General features: G+C 47.5%; 3 protein-coding genes and 1 pseudogene across 3 annotated transcripts; 1 reads left to right on the top strand and 3 right to left on the bottom strand.

Moving 5' to 3' along the window:
- Positions 1-4,764: 4,764 nt before the first annotated feature.
- On the bottom strand, positions 4,765-6,405 carry LOC112349023 (annotated as a pseudogene).
- A 949-nt stretch (positions 6,406-7,354) lies between these two features.
- LOC9656418 lies at positions 7,355-9,473 on the top strand. The gene is made up of 8 exons (XM_024682868.1): positions 7,355-7,368; positions 7,419-8,061; positions 8,129-8,320; positions 8,385-8,467; positions 8,542-8,638; positions 8,707-8,805; positions 8,874-8,985; positions 9,052-9,473. Exons 2-7 carry the CDS (start codon positions 7,423-7,425, stop codon positions 8,931-8,933), a joined length of 1,170 nt encoding a protein of 389 aa, XP_024538636.1. The 5' UTR covers positions 7,355-7,368; positions 7,419-7,422; the 3' UTR covers positions 8,934-8,985; positions 9,052-9,473.
- A 371-nt stretch (positions 9,474-9,844) lies between these two features.
- Positions 9,845-10,980, bottom strand: LOC9656417 (WUSCHEL-related homeobox 11). Its single transcript, XM_024682594.1, has 3 exons — positions 10,857-10,980; positions 10,396-10,740; positions 9,845-10,101 (listed from the first exon to the last, which is right to left on the bottom strand). The coding sequence occupies exons 1-3, from the start codon at positions 10,978-10,980 to the stop codon at positions 9,845-9,847; spliced, it is 726 nt and encodes a 241-aa protein (XP_024538362.1).
- An 887-nt stretch (positions 10,981-11,867) lies between these two features.
- LOC9656416 lies at positions 11,868-12,393 on the bottom strand. Its single transcript, XM_002977607.2, has 3 exons — positions 12,246-12,393; positions 12,127-12,197; positions 11,868-12,045 (listed from the first exon to the last, which is right to left on the bottom strand). Exons 1-3 carry the CDS (start codon positions 12,361-12,363, stop codon positions 11,899-11,901), a joined length of 336 nt encoding a protein of 111 aa, XP_002977653.1. The 5' UTR covers positions 12,364-12,393; the 3' UTR covers positions 11,868-11,898.
- Between the last annotated feature and the right edge of the window lie 871 nt (positions 12,394-13,264).

The following is a 13,264-nucleotide window of genomic DNA, read 5'->3' as shown; positions in this document are numbered from 1 at the left end:
CTCCGATCTCTGCCGACAATGGCATTGCCGAACCCGACCAGTTTAGCACGCGGCTGGCCACCTTCTACGGTAACGACGATGTTCTTGAGGTCATGAAGCCCGTTGTAGACAACTCCGCGGTCATGAAATGCCAAGAGCGCCTTCCGGGCCTGGGACACGACTGCTCGCACTTCTCCCGTATTGCTCGGAGTCCAATCCTCGACTCCAGCAGCTTGGCCTTCATCGGACATTATTACGTAGAAGATCATTCCCCCGCGGATGAACCCATAAGACAGCAGCCTCGGGATGCATATGCCTTGAACCCTGTGGAGCCTCATGTACACGTCCAGTTCCCTCACGCTTTTACCAAGCGAGTAGCTCATGCTTTCGCCATTGCTCTGCAGAGCTGCAACCAAGGAAATGACATTACTGACGTGATAAAAGCGCACCTGAAAGATCTTTGGCTTTGACAACTATTGTCCTCCCTTTGTACAAACCACGGACGACGCTAGTGAGACCTTCAAAGCCACTGCACACAAACCTCAATTCCCGAACATCATCAATGTCGAGCGCTCCAAGACCTGAAACCATCTGTCCCACCGACCTGACTTGCTGTACTCGACAGCATTCCTCAAAAACAGCTTTTGCGTAGCTAAGGTGTAGGCTTCTAAGTGGAAGCGCAGGTTTGTGCTTCTTATTTTGCAGAGCCTCCGCAAGCATAAAACCGATTCCCATCATGGGAGATTCCACGTGAGAAAGACCTTGGGACACAAGCAGACGACTGCCCACCCTTTTGCAACAAGCAGTCCGCATGTAGGATGACACCACCCCGAACGAGCAATCGGTGAGAAGGAGATAGGAATACAGCCTCGCAAGCGCGGGCCGGCCGGTTGGATCCATGGCCATCACCCCGACGACCAAAGTCTCGTCATTTGAAGAGTCTGTGATCACCATATCAGGAGAACCAACACAAGATCCTTCACCACTGCCATAATGAAAGTTCAATTCCAACGGATCCCGCTGCTGCTGCTGCCGCCAAACTTTGCTTTCGTAGATTCTCTTTGTAGCATGAAAGAGGTAAGGTCTAAACTCGGTATAGAGTGGACTTCGAACTTTTGGTGGGAAAGGTGGGTCCTGTAGAGATGCAAACCACAGGATCTTGTCGTTGCTGAACGATGGCCAGTCCTCAATCGCGAAATCATCCAGCATGCATATCTCGTTCAACGGGGGTTGAGTGGAAACCTGCTGTAGATGATATGCTACCACCTCCATCGGTGGCGTGGGATGGGCTTCAGAAATCATACCTTTTAAGGTCGTCGGAGAAACATACCGACCATCTAGCTTCTTGAGCGCCGCATTCGCAGCCTCCTCCATGGCCTAGCCCTAACAATGAGTAGCAGCCCGGAATTAGTAAAAAATAAATTAAAAATCAACCTTTGGATGAGCTGCTCTTTTCTTTCTTGCCGTGAAGTCAATGACCCGGACAAGACCCTTGACACCTTGGCTAATTCTCGAGAGTGCTTTGCTCGCCGAGAGGCTCAAAGCAGCGTTTGATAAGCTCACGGCCATTATAGCCATTAAATAAAGCGCCCAGACTTTAACCCTAAACCCAGTTCCTCGCTTAGCAATAATTATCTATTCCATGAATATTCTGATCACTTATTATATCAGTTGCAAGTCTCAGCCACTTGGGATGCTTGAAGCGTTCATTTGCAAAGCTTATGGAATCCTAAGCACTCAGATCTTTCTCAAACTCTCGTTGTGGTGGTGATCGTCTTCCGTTGCGGATTTCTTCGCGCACAACACACTGCTTCTCGTCTCCTGCCTTTGATACATATAAGTCCGTGCCTCTTCTCTCCTTTTGCTTTTCTTCTTTGCTTTGCTTTCCTGTTTTCCTGAGATGGAAGTTTGTAAGAACTGGTTTTGAACTTGTCTTCCTGCTCTTTTCTTCCTGCAAGAGTTTTAATCCGGAACAACCAGCCCAGAATCTCTTTCGTACAAAAGATGTGGCGAATCGAGCTCCCTAAAATCAACAGCGTCTCCTGGAGCTCTAAAGGTTCATGTTGAGGAGCTCCACCCATCTGATCAGCCCTCGCTTTGAGGCGCGCTTGACCATGCTCGAGTGCCTGAGTCGTATACAGACCCAGTGTGGCCCATGCTGCCAACCACAGCTCCCAGCTTGAAGAAACCACTGGCATCGTCTACCAACATTGCAAAGCCACAGATATCTTCAAATATATCTGTTTCTTCATGCATGGCCACCGCAGCACTAGTATCTCTGCCACTCCCTGGTGAGTGGATTGCCGACTAGGAAATGGTACTCGAGCGCCTGTACAAAACTTTGGCCCAAGCATGCGCAAAGTATGCATACAAGGCCGCCAGCAGAGACCACAACTTCAGTGAACCAAAGGGCTTCATCGGCTGGGGGTAGCTTTAGCTCCTGCCTGGCACCAAAGGTGTAGCAGCGCTTGTGATTGAAGGAGTTTGTCATGATCCGGGGGGCCACTATGACACCAGCGTTGCAGCACCACAGGTGGCAAAAGGTGTGAGAGTTGATAATGGAGTTCCATGACTTGCAAATGCCAGAGCAACTCGACAGTGTGGCCAGGTCCACAAAGCTCAAGATCCTCTCCACAACACCTTCCTCCACACTGTCCACCATAGCTAAGTGGACGTGCTTCACCCTCCCACAATATATCCACTATTGAAGAGAATATCAGTCCCTCAGGAGGAGAATTTACTTCCTATTGAGAAACCAAAAGTTTCTCTTGGGTTTTCTTTAGGAAAGGCATGCCTTCCCCAATGTTGTGAGACCTTAAGTGAATTCATACATATAATACTTTGATAAAGTATTCTATAGGTGGATGATAATGAGAGTGTTGTTATTGTCTCACTTGTACACAGATTGAATGCTTAATAGACTATTTTAAAACAATTGAAAGAATGTTTGTCAAATATTGATCCCGTAACTTAGCATTAGCCACTTCTGGCAATTACAAAAATAAACTCAAATTTGTTCATAATATTGAATCATGACCATATAAAAATTTATATAGTGAAACATTAATGGAACACATATATATATATATACACATATATATATATACATATACATATATATATATATATATATATATATATATATATATACATATATATATATATATATACATATATATATATATATATATATACATATACATATATATATATATACATATACATATACATATATATATATATATATATATACATTAGAAAGATGGAAAATAATAATTTCAATCTGAGTATTAAAAGTTCACAAAAATATCCTGTCCTCTTTTCTCCACATGTTGGTACAGGCATGTGCCTGTAACTCTTCATCAATGTTTAACCTCCAAAGTTCAAATCTTCTTCCATAACTCTCAATAAAGAATTAGGTGAAGAGTTGATGGATTTCTTGGATTCAACATGAAATTGTAATTCCTCTTATTGGTTGGCTAAAATGGGATGAATGGAGATTGCTTTAGAACCATCTTTAATAATAGAATTTCTAGAATAACTAACATGCCCTTTTGATTGCCTTACTGTGAGATAGAATATAGTTATCAACCACTCTTTTTTCTTTTGCGGTGAGAATAAGATTTCCTCCTAAATATACTCCACCTAAAGCTGATGGAATATCCTTGTATTCATCTAATATATAGTAATTCTAGTTGCCGGTTTCTTGCAGGGATTGTTGCATGAGGAACACTGAGTCTCTTTTGGAGATTGCACTCTGGAATTGGAGTTTCGGCAGGAGCCGCCGAGAATTCATCCTCGAAATCGGCATTAGAGGTGGAAGGTTTGAACGCATATCTGCGTCGTATTTTCATGGTTTGAAAGAGAAAAAACAAAGGGAAAAAACGCTTCTTGCAGCTAGCTTACCATCTGTGTGACGTTGATCTTCTCGGCAGACGCTTCAATCTGTCCCCTAGATATGCTGCCATGGATGGAAGAAAACTTGAATGCTTTTTGGAGAACTAAGATCCACCTGGGAAGATTTTGACGAGCGTTATCTCCCGTGAGAACAATGAGGAGCTCTCTAGTGTTCTCTCCCGCAACAGTGAGGAACTCCAATTTTTGCAAAAGCTATGGTTTCTTGGTATTCTTTTTCTTTGTTTTGTTTTTATTTGAACTTTTCCCTGCGTGAATCATATTCCTTCTAGGGCTAGAAATCATCCTTCGTCACAGCTCGATTGACTGCCGGACCGAGGAGTCCACCAAATGTAGCTTCTTTCCAGGACTTCCAGGAGCGCTGTGATCTTGAAAATCATAGCAAGCATGTCCGAAGAGGAGGCAAATGGAAAATGAAAGTTTGTGATTGTAGTTATTGTTATATGGCATCAATAGCTTTGCGTGAGAGGATGGATGAATAACAGCAAACCTTCTTGCAGGAAGTACGCACGCAGGCACAGGTGTCGAATGGCCCCTTCGTATTAACGTATCTGTGGCACAGCTTCCCTCGATTGTTTGGCAGTTTTATTTCGTGCAACCTCTTATCATTTCGGCATACTGAGAAAAAGGTAACGAGACGAAAACGTCAGATACTTTCGAGCTCACTCAGGCCTTTCTTATACAGAGGTCGTGTCGATTTGTGTGGATGTGTCCATGGAAAAGAAAAAAATCTTGGCTGAACTCTCAAAGAAAGCTCATTTGAGAGCCTTAGAAAACAGAGCAAGCAGCAAAGTACTAACGAGTGTTGCCTTTGAAAAAGAGAACTATAGTGGCGCCGTTTTATTGTAAGAGCTTCTTTGCTCTTCACTCTTATAGCAACTTTGCTGTGCAGACAAGTGGTGCAGCCATTTCGCTGGACAGCTTGAGAACCTCAGTGAGATCCACGGGATGGAGCGAGTCTGCCTGGAACTCGAACTGTTGAACCAATCGAGCCGTCCAGAGGAGAACAGTCGCAAGGCCGACAGCTCGTCCGGGACACACCCGACGACCAGCTCCGAATGGAGCGAGACGTAAGTCGCTTCCTTTGACGTCGATGTCCTGCTCAAGAAATCTCTCCGGGCTGAATTTCTCAGGCTCGGACCAGATGGAAGGATCATGAGTGATGGACCACATGTTTACCATGGCCGTGGTGCCTGCAGGGACGTGGTGACCGGCCAAGGTTACGTCGTGAATCGCAAGCCGAGCCCAAGAGAGCAAGGGACCCGGAGGATGCATCCGAAGATGGCTACAATGGCTTGGAGGTACACCATCTTGTGGAGGTCAGACTCGGGAACTTCGGATTTTCCTCCAACTACGCTAGCGATCTCCTCACGCAACTTGCTCTGGATTTCAGGATGGAGGACGAGCTCCGCGAGAATCCATTCGGTGAGGAGTGCAACGGTGTCAGTGCCTCGGAAAATCATCTCCTGTGAAGACAGCATGGAAAACAACGTAAGTCGTTAGATAGGCTAGAAGCAGTTGTAAAAACATCCTCGTTTTTTACCTAGAGAACTGCGATCATGTCGGCGTCGTCGAGCTTGTCCTCGCCATCCAGCGAGAGCAGCACATCCACAAAGTCGGGCTGTGCAGCTTTACTATCCTGTTGCCGATGATCATCAATAATCTTCTGGACAAAGCTTGTCACCCGAGGAACCAGCACGGCACAGCGTTGGAGGATGTTCTGGGGATCGACTGCCTTTAGAGCTGGCAAGTGATCGGCCCAGTTGAACGCACCCAGCAGCTCGAAGCCTTGCCTCACCATCTCCGTGAGCTTAGCAGCGTCCTCGGATCCATCCTCGAATCTTCTCCCAAACACCACCGTCTGCATGATGTTTGTTAAGCGAAGCTCGCTGGAGAAAGTCCCGGACTCGGACAAGGCCATGGTTTTCCGCTGCAAAGGTACTCATCGCTTTGATCATCCTGCTCGTCTCCTCCTGACGAGATGGTTCGTGAGCAGCAATCTGGCGTGGAGAGAAGAGATAGTTGGAGGCGATCCTTCGCAAGTTACGCCAGTAATCTCCATAGGGAGCAAAGCCGATTGCTCGTCCAAACAGGAGTTGCTGAGCCGACTGCTTGAGAGGCCTGTCCGCAAACTCGGAGCTGTTGAGCAGCTCTCGTGCCACTTCCGGCTTGCTGGTGATGATCATCCTCGTGTTACCCAGACTGAAGGCCATGAGCTCCTTCGCATGGTACTTCTCGGCAAGCTTGGCCAACTTTCGGTGAGCTTGGCCTCCCATATCCGTCAGGACTCCAAACACTGGCCATCCTCGGGGTCCTGGGATCGTCTGCTTCTTCCTCAGCGTTCTCCCCCATGCATTGCCACCGGGAACAAGCCGCCAGGATCACCGAGACAGCCGCTAGAACGAGCACGGCCACAGCAGCAGCGATGAATCTCCATGCATCCGCGGAGAGATGGCGCGAGAGAAAAGGCAGAGTAAGAATCCACCAGTCGACCCCAGAGGACGAGTCCATGATCGAGAAGCGAGACAAGCGCGACACTTTGGACCAAGAGAAAGAGCTCGAGACAGGCAGTGCTCTTGGTTGCGGTGGTGGCATCGCTTTTTATACTGGCAACAGCAAGATTATCCATAGCTGCATGTCTGGAGAAACTATTGGCCGAGAAGGGGAACGCTCGAAATGGTAAGTCTCCAAGGTAAGTAGCTTCTAGTTCCCTTCGGATTTTTTACTGTTGGTGTAAAAGATGTGTTTTCTTATCTGCAAATTCTAGGCATTATCGCACTAGTGACTCGAGTGAAACCATCGCTTCGACTCGTGAATACTCGCTTATGGTGCTTTTAATCTCCAAGGTTCTGATTTCTTACTCGGATTTTATTGTTCTAAAAACAGTTCTTCTGTTTCAGGCATTATCACATGAATCACACTGGGAAACCATGGCTTCCACTGGCGAATGTGATTAAATGGTGCTTTTAATCTCCAGGGTAAGTAGCTTCTATACTCGTCCTAAAAATGTGTGTATGTATTTTTATGGATTAAATGGTGCCTTTAATCTCCAAGGTAAGTAGCATCGTTCTAAAAGTTCTAAAACATGTGCGTGTGTTTTTTTTAGTGACTCGAATGAAACCATGGCTTCCACTCGAACGTGATTAAATGGTGCTTTTAATCTCCAAAGTAAGTAGCTTCTCGGATTTTTTACTGCACTCGTTCTAAAATATCTGTTTTTATTTTCTTTTTTTTGTAGATTAGTGATAGTGATTTGCTCTTAATGAGGTTGGAAGATTTTTAAACTAGTAACGTCGCGCGTTTTTGAATTTTAGGGCAATAGTATCTTGGTTCGATTCCCGTTCGATAGGCGCATCGCACGGCCCTGGCAGCGCCACGTGGCCAAGCTCTTTCCATACACATATGTATATAAAGGCCACGATAGCCATGGCCAGAGTTTAGGGTAATTGTTTTGGCGATGGCGAGGGCGCAAAGGTAGGATCTCTTCCGGTCTTGCGAATTTCTTTTCCCGATCGATCGCGCAGAAATATGTGCCCTCCATGCGAAGCGTCCGGAGACTGTGGCGGGGGCGCCAGCGGCGGCGCTGGATTGAAGCGGAATCTAGAGCGCCGCGGGGCAGCGCCAGAGGAATTGGTCCCAGCAGGTTCTCTTCCAAGTCGGTTTGCGAGGATGGATCGAAAAGTGGCGATCATGGGTGTGAGGCCGACAGCTCGCTACAGGCGATCTAGCGCTGGGGCTGGAGCATCGGGCTCGGCTCAATCGCCGATTGTTTTAGGGGGTGGGGCTGGCCTCGCAGCAGGGCCGGAGATTATCGATCTGGAAGCCGAGGTTGGTTCCCCAGGGATAGGAGGAGCTTCTCATTCTTTCCTTGACGGGGAGGGTTCTAGTCAACCTTTGCCGAAGCGACAAAGGAGCTTGAGGGCTGATGGCTCTCCAGCTGGCTCTCCAGCTGCTGTAACTCTTGCGGCTGGAAGACTTGGAAGAGGAAGAGCTCATGGAGCAGCAACTTGGGGTAGAGGACCAAGGCAGTTTCAAGCACCGGGTGATAGAGGTGTGGTGAGGCCGATTGATGTGGATAGTGTTGTGGAGGTGGAGGCGCGAGCTTTACAGGTGAGTGAAGACGAGAGGCTTGCGAGAGAGCTGCAAGAGGAGTTCTCCACTGCCGGGGTACGTAGAACTTTTCTTTCCTTTTGCTTTTCTGTCTAGAGTTCATGTCTTTTGTTCTTTTCTGAAGCAGAGAGATGCTAATTTGGCTAGGAGTTTGCAAGAGCAAGAACAGCGCCAGCAGCTTCGTCACGCTATGGGCCATGGAAATGCTGAGCGGTTGTATTACAGGCGGCTTGAATCGGTGCATGCGAGGATCCAGCAGGCGTTGGAGAACAGGCAGCGTAGCGGACTGCCAGGCAGATTCCGCGGTTTAGAAGAGGTATGCTTTTTTCACGAGTTCTACAAGTTTGGTTGCATACTTATCTTTCTTTCTTTTCGACCAGCGCTTGAATGAATTTGGAGCTATGCTGCGTAGGAGTATACCCCTTGCCATGCAATTGGCTTATGTTGACCGCGACTTCAACGAGTAAGCTTCTGTGTTTTCCGTGAAAGCTTCCGTGATCTTGACTGGAGACTTTTTGCCTTTTCTCGCTGCGGCAGGAATGATTACGAAACACTTTTAGCTTTGGACGAAGGTGTAAAACAGCGGGGAGCTTCTCAGGCCCGGATTGACGCTCTTCCAGTTTCGGAGGCAGTGGTATGATTATCTAGCTTCCTTTTGCCTTTGTTTCCATTTTCTAGTTTCTTACGGACAAGGATCGACAGGAAACGGATAAAAGCGAGCCATGCTCGATTTGCCTCGAGGTTCCAGTAGGCGGAGAGGAGATCCGCCGCCTCCCATGCTTGCATGGCTTCCATAAAGAGGTAAAAGAGACGCTGGTCCATCCATCTCTTTCGCCTCGTTATCTGACCAGTGTCTGCTTGGCTTGCAGTGCATTGATACTTGGCTCCAACGGCGTGCAAACTGTCCGGTGTGTAAGGCTTCGGTCTAAAGTCCCAAATCTCGTCCATGGCCAAGGCAGTGAAAGGAGACAAGCAATGCACGTAAGTACTCTTGTGTTTTTAGCTACGTAGCCAGTTTCGCTCAAGTTCCTGTCGTGCAAATCGCAGAGGTAGCGGCCTTCGCTTCCGTATGTACTCGCATTCAAGTGGAAAAGAAGCTCGAGAATTTCTACTTCTTGGGCTTTGGATCGTCCGCTGGATGGAAGTGGTTTCCTCTCAAATCGAGCTTGCGAGAGTACAAACTAGAGAAGGAGCAGTAAAAGAGCCTGTGAGAGGTACGCGATTGGATTCAAAGCTCCTACACTCATAGATCTTCTCCTTGGAGAAAAAAAAAATACAAAGGTTGATCTTTCGAACTGACTGCTAGTACTTCGTACGTAGGGAGTTCATGCACTTTGCGATGTATTTTGACTTGGCTTTTACGGTTTTTACCTGTGGTTGTTACCGAAGGTAAAGTGTGCATTACCGTTCGTACAGTTTACTGTATCGTACGGGAATGATTAAGAATGATGAAGCCCTAGTCTTCGTCCTGTCGATGGGTTTTGGATGTTGGCATTTGCCAGGAGAAGGAATTCCAAATCTCTGAGAAAAGCAAAGAGATATCATACCAACAATTCTTTATTTTTTCAATGTGGATCTTGGGACACACAAATCAATCAGCCTAGCAAAGCAAGAGATGGATCAAATCGATCAAATTGGGAAGAATGCGCGAGATCTGGATCAAGTTGGGAAGAGGAAGAACTGGATCATTACAAACTCCAGGGGGGGTCCTCCAAATTGGCGAAGCTCCCGAGCTGCGAGGCTTCGTGCGCCAGTGGAATCGGCCACACCTAGAAGACGAAGAACGCCAACTCATTACTATACTGTTCAAATCTTTTTTAAAGGAGGGAATATGCCTTGCTCACGGTAAGGCATATCCCTCCTTCGTCTTCCTTACGAGAGTGTAAGCCCGCGACTCGAGAGGCTCCAGCGTCACGCCGCGCTCGTTGGTGGGAACGATTCGCCCAAGCGCTGGATCGAAGAGCGCCGCGCCGTCGCCAAAGTGGCCCACGAGATCGAAGGGCGATTTGTCGTCGATGATAGAAACCACGCCCCCGTCAATCACGATCTGGGCAGCAGCATACGACTGCGCGGCGGGATGGTGCAATTGCTCCGACCCTGCACAGAAAAAAATGGCTGGCCCGTTTAGGAGAGGAAAAGAAAGGAAGCAAAGATCTTGCCCAGTCCAGTCTAGCTAGGAGTATACGGCACTGCTCGCTCTGGGACTTGTCTATCTATCTATCAGGACGAGAAGAAACAAGGAAGAAGAAAACTCTCATTTTTCTCGTTCTTCTCTTTTTTTGTTCGCACCCAGGAGGACGAAAATGAAAGACCGATGGGATTGATCGAAAGAGATGGAGAAAGAAAGAGAGAGAGAGAGAGAGAGAGCAGTAGTATCGCTCATTGATTTACCGGATGAAGCTGAAGCGGAAGCGCTAGGGGCGGAGGAGGACAAATCCTGCTGGAAAGCGGCGGTGGCACTGGCGGCGGCGGGAGAAGAAGAGGCGGAGGCGCCAGAGGCGGCGTTGGCCTCCTCGATGCGGCGCCGCTTGCGTTTCTCGCGGGACTTCTTGTTCTGAAACCAATAGTACACTTTGGATTCGTCCACCGGGCCGTGGTGGCCGATGAGCTCGGCTATCTCCGTGACGTTTTCTTGCGATGGCGGCGTCCCTTTCGCGTAGAATTCCTCCAGGATGCCCAGCTGCTGACTGTTTGGCCGCCACCGCTGCTGCGCAGGCCTTGTCGGCGCTGGCGGCGCTGGCACGGATGAGATTTCGATGTGTTTCCTGCGACCTTGCAGAAGAACAAATGGGTAGTCAGTGCTTGCAACGACGGCAAAACGAAAACAAAACGATCCAGAGAAAGATATATACTTCTGTGATGCATATGCAATGCCTTTAGCTCCAGGAGCTCTGTGTTGATATCCCGCTCCTGATCGATCTGATCAGACTCGGACGACGCCGGCGATGATGCCGCCTGCTGCTCGCACCGCCTCATTCTTCCGGGGTCGATCGATCTAGTGAAGAACAACCGAAAGAAAAGAGAGGAGGGATCGAGTTGCTCGCACAGGGAGCTGGAGATATGGAGGAGAAAAGAAGAGAGCGCCGGGTCGTGTTGTGTTTCCACCTGATCTTTGGGGTTGACGACGTAATCACTGCGTCAGGTATATTCCTTCGCACTTACCATTTTTACTTACTTTGTGACGCCAGTAAATACCTTCCCACAAATCAATACTTACTGCCCGCGCTGCGGCCTACATTCCCTTGTGCGTAGTTTAATACGTATCCAGAGAAATTCTCTCCCAGCCGGTATGTATTTGGTAAGTTTTTCTGTACTTTTGCGTGCCGAGTAAAAACCGTCAACGACAACCTTCGGAGGGTTAAGATAATCAAGCAACGTCACAACTTTAAAATTCACGCAGCATTAGCATGCTACCTTAATGTTAATTAATCACAATCTCTTCGTCTCAAATCTTTTTCTTTTCTATACAAGAAAATCATCTGCGTTCTTCTTCTTCTTCTTCTTCTGAAATTCTTCTTGTTTTTATATTGTTTTCCTCTTCTCCAATGTTGAGAAAGATTTGGATTGGGATTTGAGATGCTAGCAGCAGCTGCAGCCTTGCATTGTTGCAGGGGGGCACTGAAGCGTGATTGGGTGTGATGAGATTTTCAAGAGCAGTATCTAGAGAGCATTAGATGTGGCTTCCTTGTCTATCATGAATCTGGGGCTTCAAGCTTTCTTGAGAAATGCATTGGAATTTAAGGATCACATGAAACCTGCAGGAGCAGATAGAACCACCACCCAAACAAAATTATGCTAAGAAAAAAGATGCCAATCGGATTCGAACCAGAAGAAAAAACTACTGTTCTCTCTTTTGTTTTACTCTCACTCCCAATCTCTCTCTTTTATTTCATCCTATGTTGGGCTCAGTGCGGCCTCGTCACGAACATTTGCGGCAGGCAGCGTGTAATCGTCATCCTGTTCTGAAAGGCCTCGACGCCTGCAGATTGGGCTTGCGTCGAATGGCTCACATCCGCTCTCGAACGGAATACTAGACAGATTCTAGGGATTATTCGTGTTAAAAAATACTCATGCTTGGAAACTCGCCTCTATCTTAGAGCTTTGAAATGGAGACAAACTCACCTCCTGCTCTTCGAATTTCTGTGATGGCAAAGAGCTCGTCTCGTCATTTGAAAAGATCACATCTTCCAGCTCTATAAAGATCAACGATGGATATTTCATGCTTAGAATGGTTTTAGTACCTTTAAAAGCAAGTCCCCCGTGATCATTCTCCAGGAATCTGGATTCGCAGCTCTGTAACACCAAGCCCGCAGTTGTAATCAAAGAGAGGAGCAGCAACGCGGAGCGGAACTTGCCCATGGATCCAAGCGCAGCCTGAGCGAATGGTCACCGGGCCGACGTTAAATCAATGTGTGATATAAAATAATACTATTTTAACGACCAGAATTCTACGCGCACATCGTCGAAGTGGTTCCTAACATGCACGAAGTTGCAAAAAGTCAAACCCGGCCGCACCAACTTACGCTTTTGATCACATGCCTGCCTGTCAATGCGCTGACCAGATTTTATAAGAGACCCCCTGATTAAAGAGTTTTCACAAACTACAGTGGGAAAAAAAAACCTTTCTGGGATAAACCCTAAACTGTGTATTTTATTGATTATTCCTCTCTCTTATGGAACTGTGTAGCCATCCATCTCAAAGTCCACAATGATTCCACGTCGTCGCGGACGCCACAGTCGCAAAACAACGCCTTTCTCTTTGACGTGCTCCAAATGTCCGCGAACGCTTTGAAAACTCGCGAGGAAGAGTATAGGTCAGTGATACGCGATAGATCCCTTGAACAGCTTGCGTTCTTCCTCTGTGATTCCTAGCACGTAGCAGGCGGAGAATGTACTGGAATGGACGAAAGAGGGCGCACTGACAAAATCAACATCTCCAATGGTGCTAATGATGGCTTTGGTACCGTCCAGTTCAAGCTCTCTCATGAACTGGACTTGTTGTCGAGGGTCTTACCAGATTCGGGGAGTGAAAGAGAGACCGTGAGAAACTGCTAAACGCGGTGTCTCGAGCTTTAGCAGAGACGTCGCAAGTCCAACTGCTAGCTCGAGCTCCCATCGACAAACGTTGTTCTCAGACGAATTCACTTCCATTTTCCGGAAGCCTCCGTTCGCCACCACTCACAGATCTGTACAAACCGACACAACAGCGCCAGGAACGTTCATGGGTTCCAGCCGTGACGCGCATGCTCTGTAATGCTTT

Source organism: Selaginella moellendorffii, unplaced genomic scaffold (genome assembly GCF_000143415.4).
Source record: "Selaginella moellendorffii unplaced genomic scaffold, v1.0 SELMOscaffold_35, whole genome shotgun sequence".
NCBI classification, from domain to species: domain Eukaryota; kingdom Viridiplantae; phylum Streptophyta; class Lycopodiopsida; order Selaginellales; family Selaginellaceae; genus Selaginella; species Selaginella moellendorffii.
The sequence above is the reverse complement of the archived record's forward strand: the minus strand, read 5'-3'. Positions and strand labels throughout refer to the sequence as shown.